This window comes from Lithobates pipiens, unplaced genomic scaffold (genome assembly GCF_037356315.1).
Source record: "Lithobates pipiens isolate NorthernLeopardFrog02 unplaced genomic scaffold, aLitPip1_a1.2 Scaffold_19, whole genome shotgun sequence".
NCBI lineage: Eukaryota > Metazoa > Chordata > Amphibia > Anura > Ranidae > Lithobates > Lithobates pipiens.
This window is the reverse complement of record NW_027507764.1, coordinates 442,911,600-442,935,863: the sequence shown is the minus strand read 5'-3', so window position 1 is coordinate 442,935,863 and position 24,264 is coordinate 442,911,600. Positions and strand designations below refer to the sequence as shown.

Here is a 24,264-nt window from a genome sequence, read left to right as displayed (position 1 = left end):
CGCATCAGTTCATTATTATCAACGCATACTTTATTGAAAGAAAAATATAATAATAATTGACCGGCATAATCCATTTGCTATGCTTTATTCTAAATTGTATAGACACATTTGTGTTTGAAACAAAATGTATAGGGACACCATTGAATAGAAGCAAATTAAGAAGTCCAAAATACTTAGTATCTAAAACAAGGACACAATACTTTAATGTGATGTTATCATTGTAATTTGCAGTGTTTCTGGCTGTCCACTGGCTGATAAAACCCTGAAGTCTCTAATGGCTGCAAACTCCCAGGAACTCAAGTAAGTGTCTCATATCAAAGTAAAGCTTACACTGTGTGCATGCTATGAGATTTGAACAATATATAGGTTTTCTGTTAAAGTAAAGTAGTCTCAAATATGGGTAATTCAAACTGAGAAAAGGTCTGTGAAAGCTCCAAATTAAAACAATCAGTAGATTCAGAGATACAGGCAGCTGAATTTACAAGCAAATCTCAACTCTTCCTATAAAAATGGAGCATGGCCCCATCATTGTACCATCCTGGGACACTCAATAGGTCATTGAGACCTCCCATCACAAATAGGAAAAATTGGGATGCTGGAGAGGCATTATGTGGTTGGACCAAGCTCAGATTTTACAGAAAATGTATACATCCGGCTCTTTTGATCATTTTGACATATGGCTTTCACCCCTGCTGATGTATCTCTTATTTACAGTATCTCACAAAAGTGAATACACCCCTCACGTTTTTGTAAATATTTTATATTATTTTATCTTTTCATGTGAAAACAATAAAGAAATGACAGTTCGCTACAATGTAAAGTAGTGAGTGTAGAGCTTGTATAAAATTGTACATTTGCTGTCCCCTCAAAATAATTCAACACACAGCCATTAATTTCCAAACCACTGACAACAAAAGTGAGTACATCCTAAGTGAAAATGTCCAAATTGGGCCCAATTAGCCATTTTCCCTCCCCGTGTCATGTGACTCATTAGTGTTACAAGGTCTCAGGTGTGAACAGGGAGCAGGTGTGTTAAATTTGGTGTTATCGCTCTCAATCTCTCATACTGGTCACTGGAAGTTCAACATGGCACCTCATGGCAAAGATCTCTCTGAGGATCTGAAAAAAAGAATTGTTGCTCTACATAAAGATGGCCTAGGATAAAGGAGGTTTGCCAAGACCCTGAAACTGAGCTGCAGCATGGTGGCCAAGACCATACAGTGGTTTAACAGGACAGGTTCTGCTCAGAACAGGCCTCGCCATGGTCGACCAAAGAAGTTGAGGGCATGTACTCAGCGGCATATCTAGAGGATGTCTTTGGGAAATAGACATATGCAGAGGTTGAAGGGGTGGGGGGTGAGCCTGTCAATGCTCAGACCATATGCCACACACTGCATCAAAATGGTTGCATGGTTGTCATCCCAGAAGGAAGCCTCTTTTAAAGATGATGCAAAAGAAAGCCCGCAAACAGTTTGCTGAAGACAAGCTGACTAAGGAAGGACATGGATTACTGGAACCATGTCCTGTGGTCTGATAAGACCAAGATAAACTTATTTGATTCAGATGATGTTAAGCGTGTGTGGAGGCGTGGCAAATTCGAAAGCCGCCGGAACACTATTAAAGTCTATTTGACACTAACATGAAAAATTTTAAAGGCTTATATGCAAGTTATTGTCATAAAAAGTGTTTGGGGACCTGGATCCTGCCCCAGGGGACATATATCGATGCAAATTTTTTTTTTTAAATGCCCCTTTTTTTAGAGCAGTGTTTTTTTAATGCTTAAAGTGAAACAATAAAAATGTAAAATTCCTTTAAATTTCGTGCCTGGGGGTGTCTATAATATACCTGTAAAGTGGTGCATGTTTCCCATGTTTATAACAGTACCACAGCAAAATGATATTTCTAAAAGAAAAATTGTCATTTAAAACTGATCGCGACTGTAATGAATTGTCAGTCCATTACCAGGCCCTTTGGGTCTAGTATAAATATTAAAGGGAACCCTGTGCAGAATTAAAAGAAAAAGGGCAGAGGGGTCACCCCCAAAATCAATACCAGACCCTTCAGTTTCGGATAAGGGTCTGGTATGGATTTTGGGGGTGACCCCTACGCCATTTTTTTAAAATTTTGCACAAAGTTCCCCTTAATTTCCATATGAGACCTGAAGGGACTGGTATGGATTTTAGGGGGACCCCCACGCAATTTTTTTTTAAATGTTGGTTCAGGGTTCCCCTTAATATTCATACCAGATCCAAAGGGCATGGTAATGGGCTGGGAGGTGGGGAGGGGGGGGGGGCCATGCTCTTTTTATCAATGAGTCTTATTTATATTGCCGAGACCCGACAATTCATTACAGACATGGTTTACATGGAAATTTTTCCTTTAGAAATGTCATTTTGCTGTGGTACTGTTCTAAACATGGGAAAAATGCGCCACTTTACAGGCAAACTATAGACACCCCCAGGCACGATAGTTAAAGAAATATTTCATTTTTATTGTCTCATTTTAAGCATTAAAAAAAATCACTGCTCCTGATTTTTTTAATGCTGTTTTTTAAAAATACATCTCCCATGGCCCAGGTCCTCAAACACTTTCTATGACAATAACTTGCATATAAGCCTTTAAAATTAGCACTTTTGATTTTTCATGTTCGTGTCCCATAGACTTTAATGGCCTTTGCGTGTTCGGCTCATCCCTAGTGAGGAGTACAAAGACAAGTGTGTCTTGCCTACAGTCAAGCATGGTGGGGGGTGTTTCATGGTCTGGGGCTACATGAGTGCTCTGGCACTGGGGAACTACAGTTCATTGAGGGAACCATGAATGCCAACATGTACTGTGACATACTGAAGCAGAGCATGATCCCCTCCATTCAGAGACTAGGCCACAGGGCAGTATTCCAACATGATAACTACCCCAAATGCACCTCCAAGATGACCACTGCCTTGCTAAACAAGCTGAGGGTAAAGGTGATGAACTGGCCAAGCATGTCCCCAGACCTAAACCCTATTGAGCATCTGTGGGGCATCCTCAAATGGAAGGTGGAGGAGAGCAAGGTCTCTAACATCCACCAGCTCAGTGATGTCATCATTGACGAGTGGAAGAGGTCTCCAGTGGCAACCTGTGAAGCTCTGGTGAACTCCATGACCAAGAGGGTTGAGGCAGTGCTGGAAAATAATGGTGGTCAAACAAAATATTGCCAGTTTGGCCCAATTTGGTCATTTTCACTTAGGGGTGTACTCACTTTTGTTGCCAGCGGTTTAGACATTAATGGTTGTTTGTTCAGCTATTTTAAGGGGGAAGCAAATTTACACTGTTATACAAACTCTACACTCACTACTTTACATTGTAGCAAAGTGTCATTTCTTCTGTGTTGTCACATGAAAAGATATAATAAAATATGTGAGGGGTATACTCACTTTTGTGATATAATGTATATGTTCTTATTTGCCCATATTTGTAAGAGGTGTATTTTAACCACTTCCCATCCCGCGTATAGGAACATAACATCCTCAGTTTCCCGGCCGTTTAGGGGGCACACGCGTGCCCGCCATGGCCTGTGGCCGCGATGTCTGCCGGGCACCCACTATTGCTTGTCACAGAGCAGAGACGTGGATCTGTGTGTGTAAACACACAGATCCACATCCTGTGAGGGGAGAGGAGATAGATCTTGTGTTCCTTGTATATAGGAACATCGATCATCACCTCCCCCAGTCGGTCCCCTCCCCTCACAATTAGAATCACTCCCTAGGTAACACATTGAACCCCTTTATGACCCCCTGGTATTAACCCCTTCCTTGCCAGTGACATTTATACAGTAATCAGTGCACATGTATAGCACTGATCACTGTATAATTGTCAATGGTCTTAAAATAATGTCAAAAGTGTCCGATCTGTCCATCGCAATATCACAGTCCTGATAAAAATCGCAGATAGCCGACATTACTAGTAAAAAAAAAAAAAAAAAAAAATGCCATAAATCTATCCCCTATTTTGTATGTGCTATAAGTTTTGCGCAAACCAATCAATATACGCTTATTGTGATTTTTTTTTACCAAAAATATGTAGAAGAATACATATCCACCTAAACTGAGGAAGAAATTTGTTTTTGTTTTATTAAAATTGGGATATTTACTATAGCAAAAATTAAAAATGATTGTCTTTTTTTCAAAATTGTCACTCTTTTTTCGTTTATAGCGCAAAAAAATAAAAACTGCAGAGGTGATCAAATACCACCAAAACAAAGCTCTATTTGTAAAAGGGAAAAATGATCAAAATTTCATATGGGTGCAGTGTTGCATGACTGCGCAATTGTCATTCAAAATGTTACAGCATTTAAAGCTGAAAATTGGCCTGTATTGAAGTGGTTACAGTGTTCTAAATCAAACAATTAGAAAATATTTGTAATCATATTTTCCTGGAATCCAGAAAGGAAACAAAAACACTTTCTAATAGAAACATCATATATAAAGTAAATGATGCCATTACCGTAAAGACAGATTACTAGTTACTAAATTTATTAGACAAATTCAAGATGTAAACCACTGAGGCCTCAGAACAGTTCAATTCAAGTATAGAAAAGACCTCTTTAGTTTAATTATAATGTATTACTGGAAAAGACTCAAAGCATTTTCTAATTTCAGCTAATTCTAAAATCCATTTCTAGTATGCATTCCTATTGGCTAGATGAATGTTCAAATCAGGGTTATATGTACATGTGCTGCAAGCTGGTAGGGGCGAGGGGATACATAAAGGAAGAGGAGAGGTCAGGAGTCACATTGTCTTTTTTGACATGTTTATTGGCAGTCCAGGGAGAAGGCAAAAGGTGGGGCAGTGGCACAAAATCTGCAAAATAGCAAACTCTGTAAAGTGTAGTCTCCCTCTTTATGCTATGCAACCAAATAGCTCAAGAGAAATTACTTAATCACAAGACTATATGCATCGGGAACCTAACAGCATGTGCATTGCAAGTGAATGGAACAAGTGATGATTATTATGTCTTCAGGTGTCCGACACCAGGCTGTGATGGATCTGGACATGTTACTGGAAATTATGCATCTCATAGAAGGTAAAATGTTTCTCTAGGTGCATCATCTCATCTACCAATAGGTTGTGATATATAAATAATTATTATATTAATTACTTCCATAGTTTATCAGGGTGTCCAAGAGCCAGAAAAAGTGGGGTCAAGGCATTTCCAAGCAAAGAAGATAAAGAAGACCCAGAACTTAAGTAAGCAAACACATTTATAACGTTCCTACTTTATATCTTTTTTTCTGTTTATATTTAAGCATGTGTTTAGTTAGATTACTACAGAGTGATGAGAATGGTGTTCTTGGATATTCTTTCCTTTCTCCAGTGCCTCTGTTGCTAATCCGGTTAAAGATGGAAAAGGCAAAGTTGTATATGAGAGTGCTTTGCTTGCGTGTATGTGTGTATGCAGATATTTTAGCCAGGAACACATGTGATTATATTGTTATAACAGAAATTAAAAATGTGTTCTCAGCATCAGGGTCTTGCCTACTTCAGCAAGCATAGCTTAAATCTTCAGTCAACCAAAACATCATAGGGACCTGTATAAGTGAATAGGACAGGAATATCCTGGCCAATAAAAACTCCAGATGTGTTCTTTTTTAAATAGTAATCAAATAAAACACACACTGTACCTTTAGGAGAAGCTACAAGTAAAAAATAGCTGCAACCGCAAAAATATATAACATGAGCACCATATATATTGTCCAATAAAAGAGGAAATGCACACAAGTGACTATAATTCATATAATCAATACAAAAATACTAAAAACAAAAAGCATTAAAGTGGTTGTAAATCTCAGACATGAGATTGATGGGGACAAGGACCTCTTCCCTGCCAACCTGGCCAGTGGTTGTGTGGGTCTGCGGGTGGGAAGCTTATCAGAATCTGGAAGCCCACTTTAACAAGGGGGCCCCCAGATCTCAGCCCCCTCCCATGTGAATGAGTAGGGGTACTTATTACCCCTACTCATTCACCAAAATAGTGCTGAAAAGTAAATAAAAAGGCAGACATAGTTTTGACAAGTCCTTTATTTATTTTTATTTTAAAAGTGTCCCCTGTTGTAGATTCATTGTCAGTCATGATCGCTCGCCCGTCCACTATGTGAATGAGTAGGGGTACTTAGTACCCCTACTCATTCACCAAAATAGTGCTGAAAAGTAAATAAAAAGGCAGACACAGTTTTGACAAGTCCTTTATTTTTTTTATTTTTTAAAGTGTCCCCTGGTGAAGATTCATTGTCAGTCATGATCGCTTGCCCGCCCACCACCGTCGCCATTAAGAATGGAATTTTTGTTTTATATCTAGATCCCCTAGTGTCAGTGTTTGCAAGGCTTTATACTTGCTTAATGTCACGATATTTATGCCATCACTTACATCATCATAATATCCAGTATTTCCATGTATGATGTATAATGGCTGTTTAGAACTGCTCTAATGTACAAATCAGTTTAAGTATAGTATGAGTATATCTCTCATGTACCTGATAGTACACCCAAGCTGACAAGATATGTGTACAGGGGGCAGGAAAGGGTTAAAAAATTATTGGTACCAAAGCCAGTGTATGTGCACATGATTACATTTGGCCATAACCATGTGTATTGATCTTTGGGCAGGACCATACACTTGATCTTCCTGACAATATCATACATATGATATTATAGCTTTAGCAGGAATGGTAAAGCTTTAGTGCTCTATTAAGAGTACTTTAACACTTTGCATAAGCCTGAAAGAGTGCTTCACATGATTTGCTGCTACTGTTAATCTAGGATGCATTTACTATTCCCGGTATTTCCTTTTTTCACATGACCACCTCCCCCTTTTCTATATAGTTTACTCCCCTTTTAATTCCTGTTTGTGCTTAACAGATGAATTAAACATCTATCATTAACTGTAGTTGTGTTTATAGCTTTACAGCTCAAGTCCAGAAGTTTGCAATGGCAGATGCTCTATTAAAATACGAACACATTTTAAATCAGAATGCCATACTTTTCTTGCAATTCTTGATTAAGAATGAACCGAACACCCCCCCCCCCTTTCCTGGTTTGGTTTGCACCAAAACTTGCAGGCAAAAAATTGCAGAACGGGCAGAAAATTTGGATGAACACACGAACACTGTTAAAGTCTATGGGACATGAACATGAAAATTGAAAAGTGCTCATTTTAAAGGTTCATATGCAAGTTATTGTCATAAAAATTGTTGGGTGACCCGAGTCCTGCCCCAGGAGACATGTATCAATGCAAACATCTTTTTGGGAGCAATGATTTTAATAATGCTTAAACGGAAACAATAAAAATGAAACATTCCTTTAAATATCATGCCTGGGAGGTGTCCTTAGTATTCCTGTAAAGTGGCGCAGTTTTCAGTGTTTAGAACATTACCACAGCAAAATTACACTTCTAAAGGAAAAAGGTTATTTAAAGCTGTAATGAATTGTCGGGTCTCAGAAATATAGATAAAACTCATTCAAAAAAACGACATGGTACGGTTCAGGAGGGGGGCCAATTCACATAGGGGGGAGGCCAGGATCTGGGGTCCCCTTTTTAAAGGGGGCTTCCTGATTCCAATAAGCCCCCTGCCTGCAGACCCCCACAACCACCGGACAAGGGTTGTGGGGATGAGGCCCTTGTTCCCATCAACATGGGGACAAGGTGCTTTGGGGGGCTACTCCAAAGCACCCTCCCCATGTTGAGGGCATGTGGCCTGGTATGGTTCAGGTTCAGGAGGGGGGTGCTCTCTCATCCCCCCTATTTTCCTGTGGACTGCTCAGATAAGGGTCTGGTACGGATTTTGGGGGGACCCCCGCGCAATTTTTTTAAACATTTTTGGTTCAGGGTTCCCTTTAATATTCATACCAGACCCAAAGGGCCTGGTAACAACACAGCAGTGGTTAAATATCACCGAAAGAAATCTCTATTTGTGTGAAAAAAATGATAAAAAATTAATTTGGGTACAGCATTGCATGACTGCGCAAATGTCATTCAAAGTGTGACAGCGCTGAAAGCTGAAAATTGGTCTAGGCAGGAAGGGGGTAAAAGTGCCCAGTACTGAAGCGGTAATATACCTATTAATGCATGCAACACCACATTTGTTCAAGGTGAGAAAGCACCATTATAGATATTAAGAAACATTTCTGCCCAAAGTTCAGCTTTAAATAATATCTGTTCCTTCTGGATGTTTTTAATCATGTCTGACACAGAACCCAAGGTGGTTTATCTACATTTCTTGCACAAACTGTATTTGTATGCCCTGCGTAAGTTAAAAAAGTGTGCAAGTCAAAAAATAATCTTTGAATACACATGTTGTGGGCATTTATAAACTAGCTGTGCTTAGATTAGATAAGGTCAGAGCATTTTTGTACAGAGGAATAAAAAAATATCACTGGAACTTTTCCCCTGAAGATATATTGTTCATAAAATTAACTAATAAAATTACTGAGAATTGTTTTGAACACGTAAAATGATTTGTATGATAGAAAGGTCTACAATGATAGTATCATTACATGTTTGAACAGGTGTCCAGTTTCAGGCTGTGAGGGCCAGGGACATATATCTGGCAAATACACATCCCACCGAAGTGCTTCTGGTTGCCCCTTGGCTGCAAAAAGGCAGAAGGACAGCTCTTTGAATGGTGCATCACTGACCTGCAAACAGAATAAGCAGGAGTTGCCACATTGTCCACTTCCAGGCTGCAATGGACTGGGCCATGTCAATAATGTTTTTGTCACTCACCGAAGGTAATTACTTTTTTTTACCTGTTTGCAATTTTCATGCTATACTTTCTACCATACAAATATATGGTATCTCATACTGCAAGTCTTCTATGCTGCTAAAAGGGCTGCTATGAATTCTATTTAACACCTTATAATGAATATCATCATCTAAGTTTCCACAGCTGGTTTATCTATGAATGAGGGGGCAAGTACAGGTGTATGTGTGTGTGAGATGGAAGGCAATCTAAAATTGTTATTATAGTAAGAGCTGAGTTTACTACAGCAGTACCAAAAGTAATTTTCCCCTATGACCGTTAGTTGAATAAAATGTATAGTGCCCAAAGACATTTTAAAGACCCTGGCATAAAAATAATTTAATAATACAGCTAAAATTTGTATGTTAATATTTGCATCCATATTACACCATTCATAGTGTAAACACAAAAAGTGGAGCTTGTTCTTTGGTACAATCCAAAGCCAAACAGGAGGCAGGTCGTGAGGTATTAATATATCGAATTCAAAAAATTGCGCTGGAGAGTTAACTTAAATAGTGAAATATGAATAAACAAAAATTTATGAAAATGAATAGGAAGACCGCAGCTGCTGCACAAAGGTGCTACAACCTTAAAACAATTGAAAATATATAAAACAGCGCTAGCAACCTACATCAAGCAATATACATCCTAATACACAGAGCTTAATATATCAATGTAAAGAGAAAACAAAAACATAAAATCTAAAAGTGCTCAGGTGCTTCAGGGAAAAGTGCAACGGTGCTCCAAAACTTGAACATGAATCAGTGAAGTGGCTCCCCCTTTGGTGTCCCCACTCACCAAAATTATTGATTTGTGTCTGGGATCAAAAAAGCATTGATCAAATGATCTGGGGATATGCTAGATGGTTCCTCAGTAAAATCTTGCAGGGAGATGTTTTAAGACAAGAAGGATATACCACACTCCATAGATGGGGAAACAGAGAGAGAGAACTCATAGTGAAATAATGTTTGGCATCAATCATGAAGCGCATATAATGCGCAACTTACAGGATTTTTGGAAAAAAACAGGCAGCAGTAAAAAAAAATCAAAAGTTCTCTGCAGAATGGCGTGCCTTCCATGGAGACAGAAATTTGTGCCAGTGGTTAACACGAACCGGAAGTACATTGACACATTTTACCCCTCCTCCAGGGCGTCATCAGGGACATCATGATGTCCTGAGGAACCATCCAGCATATACCCAGATCATTTGAGTAATGCCTTTTTGATCCTAGACTGCAAAGCTGAGGATCCGATAATTTTGGTGAGTGGGTACACCAAAGAGGGAGCCGCTTCACTGGTTCAAAAGTTTTGGAGCACTGTTGCACTTTTCACTGAAGCACCTGAATACTTTTAGATTTTATGTTTTTGTTTCCTCTTTACATTGATATATTAAGCACTGTGTATTAGGATGTATATTGCTTGATATAGGCTGCTAGCGCTGTTTTATTTTCCAGGTTGTGAGACCTGTTTCCCGATTGGCCAAAGCATCAGGCGGTCCTACTGGATGCCTAGCGATTAGGTGGAAAATGGTAGAGAAAGCTGCTGGAGGGAGTGGACACCGGAGACACTGCCCACACCCCACAGCACACATGATGGAAGGACTGTGCCACAGCTTGCCACCTAGATTGAGTAAGTGCCGAATCAATGGCCACCCGGGATTGGGGTGGTAGTGCTATGCCACTGGCCACCCTTCAGTGCCACACCACTGGCTTCCTGGGAGGGGGGGGGGGGGTTTGCTGCCCCCCAAAAGAAAAAGCCACCACTTATTATGTGGATGTTTGAAATGTGATTTTCATGTGTTTACATTGGCTTATATGAAGAAATAAAAGATCTCACACTTTCCTTAAAGTAGAATTAAACTTAAAAAACAAAAATGTCTGACAGGTAAGATTTGTAAAGTCTATTCTATCATAATGGCTGCTCCTGCCTGTCAGCGTTTTATACACTGAGCCATGCATGCAGCAGCAACTACCTGGGAAGGACAGCAGATCAAACTCCAAAGGTAGCATCACTATAGGGGGATTATTGCTCAAAAGAAGATTTGAAGATTTTATATATATATATATATATATATATATATATATATATATATATATATGAGAGAGAGAGAGAAATTGCTGTGCTTGTGCCAACTTGTGATGACCATTCCATCTAGATGAAGCTGGAAGCCAGACCAATTCAATTTAAACTCCCCTTGATCTCCTAATTATGAACTATTTTTCAGCCTTAAAGTATAACTAAAGCTTTTTTTTTTTTTGGATAGACTGGAGAGGGATTAGAACATCTGTCCGATTTTATTGCTGTCTGTGCCCCTGTTAAGGAGATTCACCCTCTCTACTTGTCCTGTTTACCATTATCATTAAAGGTAAAAGAAAATTTTGGGATTTCCCCAGAAAAGTAATAGCGTGGGAATCTTCGAATTGGGACACTAGTCCCGGTGACCTGGGGTTCCCCAAGGAACTCCCTTAGTTTGCAGGAATTTCCTCTCACTTCCTGTTTGCAATCGGATACAGATGGTGAAAAAAAAAATCTGTCAAGGGTTATAACCCTCTCTTGCTATATCCAAATTGTAAAAAAAAGTTTTGCCTATAGTTCTACTTTAAGTGACTGTCTCTATTCTATAGAGTAATGATGCTCATCAGAAACAATTAGTCAGGCAGGATTTGTAACCTGCCCTGATTACAAATTTTCTTCATTGTGATAAGTAAAAGGGGCAAACCTTACCAAAGCAAATTGATTTTCCATGGGCACCATCAAAGTTGCTGCACCCAATGTAATCCATATTTTGCCACTTTTGTTCATTTACAGATCACTACACTTTTTATAATTTTAGGAGATTTTTTAAGCTAACACTAAATATTTTCTCTTACATGATTTACAGTTTATCTGGTTGCCCTTTAAATGCACAAGCCATAAAAAAGGGAAAAACATCAGAGGAACTAATGAGTGTAAAGCTGAAGACAAGCGGAGGTAAGGTGCTGTTTATCAATGTTTATGAAAGGCTGCCGCAACTAATCTAAATACATCCTCGTCTTTGATACTCATAAATGTTTCATTCAAACATGAAAGCAAAATAAATGCATTTCTCCAAGTGAATATGATTTCTGACATTTAGGTGGCTTTTTGTAATATATCATGAGTCCACTCCAATGCTTTGCCTAAGGCTGTAAAAGGATATCAAAGGTAACTGTTATAACCCGTAAAAGAAAAATCAAATCCTGTATTTCACGTTTGCTTTCCAAAGTTACTCCCACTCATTGACAGAGAATGTTAATTTTTTTAAGTCTCGGAGTCCAGGGGTATAATGATCAACAGACTTTGCAGAAATAATTCAATGAGATGTCTTGGTTAAAAAGATGTTCTTATAACATTCAGCATTTAGACTTTTGTGTACTAAAAGTAAAATCATTACATAGCTACCTAAAATCTAAACAGAAGGAAATAAATGTGTGTTTGGGAGGGGGACAGCAAACAACATTGACTTTAACATTTTAAAATATTCAATATACTGTATGTGTTAAATCAAGAGTGAGCAGTTAAAGGGGGACTCCTCAAAATGTTAATAACTAAAGTGCCTTGACAAAGTATTCATACTCCTTGAAATTTTTCACATTTTGACAGGTTACACCCAAAAACGTAAATGTATTTATTGGGATTTTATGTGACAGACCAACACAAAGTATCACATAATTGTGAAGTGGAAGGAAAATGATAAATTGTGTTCAAAGTTTTTTATAAATAAATATCTGAAAAGTGTAGCGTACATTCAGCCCCCCTGAGTCAATACTTTGTAGAACCACCTTTCACTGCAATTATAGCTGCAAGTCTTTTTGGGGATGTCTTTACCAGCTTTGCACATCTAGAGAGTGAATTTTTTGCCCATTCTTGTTTGAAAAATAGCTCAAGCTCTGTCAGATTGGATAGAGCGTGTCTGGATGGAACAGCAATTTTAAAATCTTTTCACAGTTTCTCAACTGGATTTGGGGCTGGACTGGGCCATTCTAACATGGATATGCTTTGATCCAAACCATTCCATTGCAGCTCTGGCTGCATGTTTAGGGTCGTTGCCCTGCTGAAAGGTAAACTTCTGCCCCAGTATCAAGTCTTCTGCAGTCTCTAACATGTTTTTTTCTAAGATTGCCCTGTATATGTTCAGGGTGATGTGCAGTGTTTGTTTTCCGCCACACATAGCGTTTTGCTTTTAGGCCAAAAAGTTCAGTTTTGGTCTTATCTAACCAGAGCACCTTCTTCCACATGTTTGCCGTGTCCCCCACATGGCTTCTGGCAAACTGCAAACGGGACTTCTTATGGCTTTCATTCAGCAATGCCTTTCTTCTTGCCATAAAGGCCAGATTTGTGGAGTGCACAACTAATAGTTGTCCTGTGGACAAATTCTCCCACCTGAGCTGCGGATCTCTGCAGCTCCTCCAGAGTTACCATGGGCTTCTTGGCTGCTTCTCTGATTACTCCTCTCCTTGCCCAGCCTGTCAGTTTAGGTGGATGGCCACGTCTTGGTAGGTTTGCAGTTGTGCCTCTCTTACTCTTACTCCTACTCTTTTCATTTTTGTATGATGGATTGAACAGTGCTCCATGATATTTTCAAAGCTTGGGATATTTTTTGATAACCTAACCCTGCCTTAAACTTCACAACTTTATCCCTGACCTGGCTGGTGTGTTCCTTGGCCTTCATGATGTCGTTTTTTTTCCCTAAGGTTCTCTAACAAACCTTTGAGGGCTTCTCAGAACAGCTGTATTTATACTGAGATTAAATTGCACACAGGTGTGCTCTATTTATTAATTAGGTGACTTCTGAAGGCAATTAGTTCCACTAGATTTTAGTTAGGGTTATCAGAGTAAAGGGGACTGAATACAAATGCACGCCACACTTTTCATATATTTATTCGTAAAAAAAAAATTAAAAAACATTTATTATTTTCCTTACACTTCACAATTATGTGCCATTTTGTGTTGGTCTATCACATAAAATCCCAATATAATACATTTACATTTCTGGTTGTAACATGACAACATTTGAAAAATTACAAGGGGTATGAATACTTTTTCAAGGCACTATATATAAACAAAATCATGTAGGGAATCCTTCCTGAGAGAAATACCTGAGATGACATTTCTGACCCCCTTCTGAAGATGACAATTCACTACTTAGGCCCCTTTAAAGAAAAGCAGCAGATATTAACTTACTGTGTCCATGCTGCTACTTAAAAATACCATTACGTTTATAAAACGTTGTGGTGTGTTTTGCAAATGTACTCCTTGCTGCAGGATTCCATGGAGGTGCTATTCATGTTCAAAGAACAAATACATTTTTATTTATTTTTTTAAAGTCAGGGAAGGAAAGCTTGCTCATGTGACATGGCAAATTCAATTATGAAATGCTCTCTGCGTTATAATGCATACAAAACCCACGTAAAGTCAACACTGCAGAATCCCATTGAAAGCAAAAAGTGGCATTGATTAAAAATAAGACCCATGAGTCCTGACTGCAATAGTTGCATGTTTGTTCCGATTATTACGTCACAAAGTAGTGAAACTGGAACATCAACAGGACAGCAAGATAATGAAAATTTTGAGGGGTTGGGAAAGGCAGGGGAAATATTTCCTTCATGGTGGCTTTACTTTAAAATTATCCTTGTCCTGATATCCCCTTTAGTCTAGGTTCACACCTATGCGGCTGCGTCTGATGCATTTTTCAGGCATATTTTTCAGTGCATTTTTTATTTTTAAACCAACGTTTTTTTAATGTGTTTTTACATGCAGTTTTTATGCATTGTGTATTTTACTCTTTAAATGCACTGTAAAACACAGTGTATAAAGCTGGTTGGTAAGCAGGGGGATGGAGCGCCATGTTCTTATCAATCGATGAGTGATCAACCGATGAGTCATCAGCTGTAAGGGGCAATTTAGGAAACAGCGATCACAGGTCAATTAGCTTCAGTATAAATCACACAAATAGAAAACACAAGAGGAATACAAAGACATTTAATTTCCAAAGAGCAAACTTCCCCAAACTATAAACCTTGCTAGAAGATATAAACTGGGATAAAAGCTGAAAGCTGAATGTAAAAAAAAGAATTTGCCGGCAAAAAAATTTGCCAAAAAAGCACTGTTGAGGTTCCCCTCTAGTATGAATTTGAATGGGATCCCCTCATGCCCAAATTTTTAAAAAAACGGCATGGGTCCCCCTCAGAATCCATACCAGACCCTTATCCAAGCATCCCACCCGGCAGGTCAGGAAAGGGAGGGGAAGAGTGACCCCCCCGAACCATACCAGACTGCATGCCCTCAACATGGGGGAATGGGTGCTTTGGGGCAGGGGGGCCTCTACATCCCCCACCCCAAAGCACCTTGCCCCTATGTTGAAGAGGACAAGGACCTCTTCCCAACAACCCTAGCTGGTGGTTGTCGGGGTCTACAGGTGGGGGGGTTATTGGAATTCGGAAGCCTCCTCAAACAAGGGGATCCCCAGATCTTGCCCCCCCCACCCTATGTGAATGGGTATTGGGTATATCGTACCCCTACCCATTCACCAAAAAAGCAGTGAAAAGTAAAAAAAAAACAAGAGCTAGTTTTTGACAATTCCTTTATTAGTAAAATAGCTCTGAGTCGTCCTCTCTCCTGTGTCGTCTCTCCCTGGCCCTCGTCTTCTTCCTCCACAGTATTCTCCCAGAGCTGTCATCTCCCGGTGTCCCCGTCTTTTCTTCCTCACCATCGCCTTCTTATTCTTCCTTCTCGCGTCGCCGTTTTCTTCCTCGCCGCTGCTGATTACCTACTAAAAAACAAAAAAGAAGCTGGCCTTTCCAAAAACGCACCAGCCGCAAAATGCATACAGTAGATGTGAACTAGTACCATAGGAAACCATGTTAAACGGACTGTAGTGAGTTTCTGCAAACTGTAAAACACACTAAAAACGCATAGGTGTGAACCTAGGATTAAAGAGATCTGTAAAATGAATCTGTTTCCTTTAGCGATCAGGTAAGTAGATCATTTTTATTTAGCTTTGACTGCAGTTAAATCAGTATGGATCCTTCACAGATGCTAAGCTCATCAACAGAGATATGTAGAGAATTACTGATTTTAGATTTAATTTTTTTATCTAGTTCATCTCAAGAATAACTTTTAATGTATCTTTGATGCTTAGGGTAATATAAACTGACAATCTGTGAGTGTCTTGTACACTCTGATACAAAATTGACCCTGCTGCATCCATTATAAATAGCCATCTTCTGTATTTGTGAACAGGTCTACTCAGGGCTCCTGGCTTTATGAAGCTTGGTGTAGTTTCATAAATCTAATAAAGACACACAAAAAAACAATCACTTTCCAAAGCTAATTAATGGACAAAGCAAGCATGCTTTTAAAAAGTAAAACTGACATTTTGCAATTTTTTTTATCTGCTGTATTATTTGTGACCTTGCTTCACTTATGATAAAATATTAAGTACAACACAAAGAAGTACTGTAAATACTTCAAGAACTGGTCCACATGTTGGTGATAACTCAGTTATAAGTAGATTCTGGTGGCTCAAGTTAACCATTGACTTCCTTTATCACCTGGGGACTTTAGTTGCTAGCTCTCTTCCCATCCATCCTTGAATTTTTCCCCCCACTCTTTTCACGCATTTCACCAATATTTTTCCATGATATAAAACATAATTAAAAAAAAAAGTAAAACAAAGGAAGTGAAAGCCCTTCGCAAATCCTATAAAAGGTGTAGAGGCCTGAGAGCTCAATCACAGAGGCATAGAGAAACCACTCAAATGTAAAAAACTGACTGCCCCTTTAATTCATTAATGCAAAGCTGGGGAAAAAATTGTATTGCCCCCCCCCCCCCCCCCCGTGGCATGAACTATGAAGGAATATACTGTATTTAGTTTAACTTGATTTGGTTTGGGAATGGCAGTTTAGGAGCAGTGCTTTCTACATTTTCATTCATGGACCATGACAGGTATTACAGAAATTACAGAAATAAGATAAACAAAATACATCATCAAAAATAATAAGTATAAAAAAAAAAAAAACTCACAAAGCAAAAATTATTTAAACTACAGGAATTTAAATGAAAATATAAATAATAATATGCACTCATTATGTTTACATTGGGTAAGGCATATGGATGTTTTGATTCAAGTGTGTCTAAAATGTATTGCTCACTATAGGTATACAACTTATTTCCTATGTACCCCATTACACTGGTTTGGTTAAGTTTAGTTTTCACACCTTAAATAGAACATATAATCTTAGATATATAAATGTATTGGTGCCAGTAAACATTATTTCTAGAGAAACATGAGAAGGTGAAAATTGCAACCAAAGTTGATATGATCTCCCTCTGGCCCACCCCTCCTACCCTCTGCATTGCCTGGTCAGTCTGGCTGCCTATTTATTTAGTAGCTAATAGATAAGCCGGAAGGGGAGGAAGTTTCCACAATTTGCTCTGAAAACAAATCATCCAAGCCTGGTGGCCCCCTTGGTAAATTACCATATTTGGCAGCTTTTATCTAAATACAATAGGGGGAAAAAAAATTATTCCAAGGGTGTATGATGTACCATACTGTATCCATATTGGTTAAAATATCCCTTTTAGTTTAATTCCATTGAACATGTATAAAGCAGTAGAAATGGGCCAACCAACCCCTGTTCGGTTTGCACCAGAACTTTTGAACATAAGTTTGGAACTTGAATAATAATCCCATTGGAGTCTATGAAGAAGTGCCCAATTTGAAGGCTTATATGCAAGTAATTGGGCATACATTGGTTATGGGGTCTGGGTACTGCCCTGGGGGACATATATCAATGAAAAAATGTTTGTAAAAAAAACATATTTTTTTAATAAGCAGTGATATTTTGATGCTTAAAGTAAAAACATAGAATTAAAATTCCTTTCAATAGAGTGCCTGGTTTCAATAGAGTGCCTCCCTAGTCTGTCTGTATGATAAGGCCACAATGTTGTGCACTTGGAAAAAGATTAGAGATTTTTTGGATAAATTCTGTTGTCTCTTCCACGAATTTTGGATAGAAGTAACAGGTGGAGAAAATTTGGTCTTTGGGTGTTAATTGTGCCCATGAAATCTACACCAAAAAAATTTATTCAGATGAAATCAACACCCACAACGCAGCCCAGAGGTCTTGCAGAGATTCCACATCCCCAAAAACACAAAAACACTTAATCGGCGATATCAACACCAGGGGTTTCATAGCTGCTTGCAATCCAAGACTGATTTATTTTGATTAATGTCAGATGGTCCATGGAGTCTATGGACAGATGTGTTCTATTATCAGTAACAAAACCTCCAGCAGCACTGAATGTCCATTTGGAAAGCATGCTGGGTGCAGGACAGCCCAGCAGCTCAATTGCATACTGGGCAAGTTCTGGCCAGTGGTCTATTCCCATGATCCAGTAAGCCTGTGGATCGTCGACTGGAAAGCTCTCCATCTCTGTTTTCACCCCCAGATAATCATCCACTAAGTTATGGAGAGGCTGCCAATGAGATGTGGAAGATGACAGCCTTGGGCGGCGAGGACTAAAAAAATTGTGCAAAGCATCACTTAGGCGGCGCTCCTCTCTTGACCAACAAAAGCCCCAAAACTAAATTTTCCACAACACTATAACCTACCAGAGTCGAGAAAAGCATTAGATAACCTCCTCTTTAAAGTGTCCTAAACAGATTTCATCTTCTGCACTCTCTGTGGGGACAGGATGAGTTCTGAGACTTCCCCCTTGTAATGGTCAAGGAGGATTGCCAACCAACAGTGACCCTTTTCCTTTACGACACATATTCTTGGGTCTTTTGGCAGGCTTTGAAGCATGAGAGAGCCCATGCACTGCAAATTTGCGGAGGCACAGGAAGCAGATTCCTCTGGGTCACTGAGGATTATAGTATCTGCAACTGCCTCTTCCCAGCCATGTACTACTCACAAGGGTTCTGGGGATTGGAAAACCACCACTTACTGTTTCACATATGTCTTTCTCTGCTTCAATGTCTCCAAAACTGCCAGAATCCCCCTCCTCCTCCCTCTCCTCTTGTGTGTTCTGTGGCATAGGAACAATGGTGTCTGCATAAAGTGGACCTTGAGAGGAAAGGAAGTCCTCCTCTTCCTCCCACTGCTCTGCTTCGAGTGCCCTGTCCATAATGCCACGCAGAGTCTGCTCCAGCGGGAACAAAACAGTGATTGTGTCACTGATGCATGCATTGTTGGGGCTCACCATCCTTGTGGCCTCCTCAAATGGTGACAGTACAGTGCATGCATCCTTTATGAGCAGCCATTGGCGCAGGGAAAAAACTGAGACAGACTGAGCCTGTCATTGTGCTATACTCACACCGGTATTCTTTTACAGCCCTCTGCTGCATGTGCAGCTGTTGCAGCATTGCCAAAGTCGAGTACCACCTGGTCACAAATCAGGCGGATTATGGGCAGGTGAAATTCCCACCAATTGAGCACTGGCTATGTAGACCACCTAAAATGGCTACAGATTCTTCTGGCCTGCTTTAGCAGATCTTCCAACCCTGGGTACCTATTTAGGAAATGCTGCACCACCAAACTGAGGACATGGGCCAGGCATGACACGTGTCAACTTTCCCTGTCTAAGGGCAGACAGGAGGTTTCTGCCATTATTTCACACCACCATTCCTGGCTCCAGTTGGCATGGTGTGAACCACCTCTAGGCCTGCGTCTGCAGAGCTGCAGGAATCTCTGTTCTGAGGTGATTCATGTCCCCTAGACATGCCAGCTGAAGCACTGCATGGCACATTTTAGTCTGACTCAATGAATAGCCCCTTGAATGCTTAGGGGGTGCTTGTGGTTCACAGGTTAATTCAGCAGAGGAGGGCATGGAGGAGGGAGAGATGGAGGAGGAGGGAGTAGAGCTGACAAATCTCGCATCACCACAACTAGCTGTATGGAAACGTGGGGGCACAACAAACTGCAGCACTGAGCCCTTTCCAGCATGCTTCTGAGTTGCAAGCAGTGTGCTGTTAAATAAAAATATATTGTTATATTGTCCCTGACCATGCTTGCTGGACCACATGTCAGCAGTAACGTGGACTTTGTGGCTGACTGCTTTGCCCAGCGATGCACAACATTGCCTTCCATGTGATGGGAAAGAGCTGGAATGGCCTTACGTGAAAAGAAAAAGTGACTGGAAAGTTGCCTTTGTGGTACAACACATTCTGCAAATTCACAGAAGGGGGCAGAATCCGCCAGACAGAAATGCAGAAGTTGTAGAGCCAGTAGCTTTGACAAGCTTGCATTTAGACATTGGGCATGTGGGTGGCAGTGACTGTATTATTTATTTCACTGCAGAAGATGGGGCAGAGAAATGTGCCAGCTATAGCCTACAGCTGGTGGTGTGCTACTGGCAGATGTGCTGCAAGGACCTGGGACACCCTTCGTTATACCATCATCCCTGTCAGTGGAGACTGCTGAGAGGTCATTAGGTATAGAGGGGCAGACTGAGTTGAGTAAGGAGGAGGAACAGAATTGTGCTCCTTTTGTGTTGCTTTCATGTGTTCTTGCCAATCGGCTGAGTGGTAGGGGGGTAAATGCCTTGTCAAGCATTTAGTACCCAAATGGCTGGTGTTTTTGCCATTCTTGATGTGCTTGAGACAAAGTTTGCAATTGTAACAGAGTGATCGGCTGCACATGTGCTAAAAAAGGCCCTGACAACTCAGCTAACTGAGCTGAGTCGGGAGATAACAGCTCCACATTTTTAAGGGAATAGGGTGGCTGCTCTCTACTCTTCCGTGATGGCTGCCTCATTGGGGTTGTTCCTCAACCTCACCCTGACTTTCCTCCACTGCTCTATCCGGCACCTAAGTCACATCATCATCTCCAACATTACTCATTAGCACTAGAGACAACTTGGCAATATGCACTGAAATATATTGCATAAAATGTGCACTAACGCACAGAAACATACTGTGTTAAATGGCACATAACACACACAAATACATGGTGTTAAACTTGCAGTAATGCACTGAAATATACTGGGCTAAATGCAAGTAACACACTGAAATATACAGTGTTAAACTTGCATTAGCACACTGAAGTATATTATGTTAAATGGCACATAACGCACTGAAATATACGGCGTTAAACTTGTGCACTAAGACAGTGAAATATACTGCATTAAAGAGGAAGTAAACCCTGATGGGTTTACTTCTTCTTTGTCTCCCTGCAAAGTATCCCATTATGTGTCACTTACCTGACACAGGAGCCAGCGATGTCACCGCTGTCCCCTGTAGTATGGAGCATCCATCGTCTTCCGGGTATCCCTGCTCCGGCCACTCACAGCGCTTGAGCAGCAATGATGTCACTCCCGCGCATGAGCATAGGAGCCACCACTAACGGCATTTTGCCGTTAGCAGCGGCACGCTGCTAACGGCGATAGTGTGACAGCGCGTCGCTGTCTATGGTGCATGCACTGTAAACAACGGCGACTGTCTTTTAGTAAATATCTCCTAAACCGGGACTAAGAGCAATGAGCCATGAATGGATAGAGTCATCATGACAGCATCCAATCATGGCTCTAAACGTGCTCGGTGCCCTGATTGGGCAAAGCTTTCATTGCTTCAGCCAATCAAGGATTCCAATGCAATGTGTGGCGGCACAGTGCATTGTGGTCATTTGGCGGGCCTAAAGAAAGGTTGAATGTTTTTTATCAAACGGGCAAACAGCCTATGTTCGGCCTGAACTCATGCTTGGCTGAACCATTTGTACATCCCTAGGAGACAGGAAGCGTTTCCGAAAACTCCTTAGTATTTCCTGGAAACCCCAGTCTACCTGAGGCCACTGTAACCTCCACATGCCAGAGCAGGAGACATTAGCACAGCACACAGTCTGGCTAAAACCTGTACTACCACCTACAAGCATTGTAAAAACAATGAATAATCTGTCTTCCACAAATTATCTCAAATTCAGATTGAAGGTAAATTCAGAGAAAATTAGCAAAGTTGTATTATTTGTTAGAGGGTATTGGCAGTTTACTGAATTGTTTTACTTTCTGCTTTGAGCTGCTTTTCAAAGTGTGTCTGTACTGGTGAAAAAGGATTAAGCTACAATATATATAATATAAATATATATATATATATATATATATATATATATATATATATATATATATATATAATGCACCACTTATGACCACAAAAGTTCCTATGCAAATACCTGCAGTCTGGAATTCAGTAGTTGTATAATTTTAGGGGCACCCCCACATGACAGTACGTGGTCCTGAAGATAAGTCCTTAGGAATCTTTCAAACTCTAAAAACTCTAAAAATGATTAATGTAACATGGACAGCAATATATGGTGCATATACAGTATGCCAAAAAGCTTAGTTTGTCCTTTTAAAGATAACACAGTTTACTTTAACTTGCTGAACTGGTTGTTTTCTCATAATACAAAAAAGCGACCAAGAATCACAAGCATTGTCCACAACTGATTAATAAATCAACATCAGATTAAGCAAGTCTGCAGGAACATATTTAGACAAACAAAAAAATTGTAATTCTGCAATTAAGCTATTCTTCTAAAAACCAAAGTGCCCATCAGCCTTTCTAATCACAGGCAGAGAATGAAAAAAATTCAGCTTCTTCAAATAATTGGATGTTTGAAGTGAGCAGGTCTACTTTAATTTACTAACCACTTTAATAAATCAGGTTCAGCTTACTTTGCTGCTCTTCACCTCATTTTACATTTTACAGGCCCATGGCTAGCTTTATTGTGATTTAATGATTCATAGGTTCAAGAAAAACACTAAAATGTCTTAAAAAAGAGATACAGTATGAAGGGATAAACCCTATTTGTTTTAAATGTGAAGCACAACTTTAACCGATTCCTTTAAAAGCAGCTGAAAAAAATAGTTCAACATATGTGATGTTTCCTATATTAATGCACCTTTAATAGTGAATGTCATACAAAACAGAATAAAAAATGTTGGAAGGAATAAAAAAGGATAATAAAATGCCATTTTTTTATTTTCTGGAAATATTTCTGTTCAAACTATCCTCTCCTATCTTTGTAAACTCCATAACAAGCATTATAAAACAAAATTTTTAGTTAAAATTAGCTTCTGCTGAAGTTGTTCATCTATTGAATAATTGATTATATTAAAGCCCTCAAATTATATATTTTAAATGTAGTTCTACCAAGCTCACTTCCCACATTTCATTGATGTTGTACTATACATCTGAACACTGGCATCACCCTGAAAACAACTGTTCATAAATATAAATGTGTTAATGTACCCAGCAGGCATAGAGAATGGGGATGATATCAGGAATTTAGATGAAGAGATCAAAGAACTGAATGAATCAAATTTGAAGATAGAAGCTGATATGATGAAACTTCAAACCCAGGTTAGAATATTTCAGTCCTTCTGTTTACACCTCTATTCAAAACACAAATTATGCATACAAAAATTTTATTCAATAGAGCGGAAATCCAGTAAACACTTCTCCTTGTTTATCTGTGGTTTCTGTCCCTGTTGATAAGGTTTACCCTCACTTCCTATAGTTATTACCAATAGAAAAAGTGATAAGAGATCCAATTTTTGACAGTGTGGTGACCGCTCAAAAAATGTTCCTCAATTTGGAAACAATTGCTCAATTGCTTTCTGTTGTTCTCTGGGACCACAAACAAAGATACCAAACAGAAATACAATAAAGACCAAGCAAGGGTTTTGCCCCCAACAATACAGGCTTATATCTTTGCATTAAGGGTCAGTCAGTGAGGCCCTTAAGCTACTAGTCCCAAATCCTATCCATGTGTTTTAGAAAACACATTCCACTAATCTAAGTCAAATTTGTACAAGGACCACACCACTAAAAGCATTGAGTTTGTTCTTCCACCTACTGAGCTCTATACATACCTTAATATCGCCTCTCCACACATCCACCTCTCTGAGTCTATATCCATAATAAGTGTGGACATTCTATATGTCCCCCGTACCCAAGAGCAAAGGCATCTCCCTTCGTCTATAATGTCTTTCAGAACAAATTGGCCTTCGCTAAACATAAAAAATCATGCTATGATGGTATTTAACCCATTTGGCTCAATTCTTCTCCTTACGATCTCCTCTATGCTGGGTGTGATCAAATGGCAAATTATTCCATATATTGTGGAATTTTAAAAAACACGACCATATTATTTCAGCGGTGATCGGTGTACTGGTGCTTCTAAACTGTCTCTTGCTATTCTGAACTTAAAAATTGATACATTTCTGGCCACACACCACATGGTAGCTTCCAGGATCAGTATTACCAGACACTGAAAGCAAAGTTTAGTACCTAATCCACCCAAAACTGTTACCATAATCAAGTCCCATCACTTACATGAATGAATGGAACTCATAGAAATTGTGGACTGACTGGATTGCAAGCTGTTGATCTAGGCCTATGTCTCTAGAGTTCCTTTCCTTGTGTAGTATATTGTTTTAAAATCAGCAGATCCTATAAGGGCCGATGCAAGGATTT

General features: G+C 39.6%; 1 protein-coding gene across 7 annotated transcripts in view; it reads left to right on the top strand.

The window, feature by feature from the left end:
* ST18 (ST18 C2H2C-type zinc finger transcription factor) overlaps window positions 1-24,264 on the top strand; it is a 322,431-nt gene that overhangs the window by 283,577 nt on the left and 14,590 nt on the right. For 2 of the 7 annotated variants that reach the window (XM_077492680.1, XM_077492677.1), the window contains exons 14-19: window positions 232-300; window positions 5,000-5,062; window positions 5,146-5,226; window positions 8,542-8,763; window positions 11,656-11,744; window positions 23,045-23,148. In XM_077492680.1, the coding sequence (XP_077348806.1) occupies window positions 232-300; window positions 5,000-5,062; window positions 5,146-5,226; window positions 8,542-8,763; window positions 11,656-11,744; window positions 23,045-23,148 (628 nt within the window). Of the gene's footprint in view, window positions 1-231; window positions 301-4,999; window positions 5,063-5,145; window positions 5,227-8,541; window positions 8,764-11,655; window positions 11,745-23,041; window positions 23,149-24,264 lie in introns of all 7 variants that reach the window. The other 5 variants (XM_077492679.1, XM_077492676.1, XR_013277656.1 and 2 more) reach the window with 3 other exon arrangements.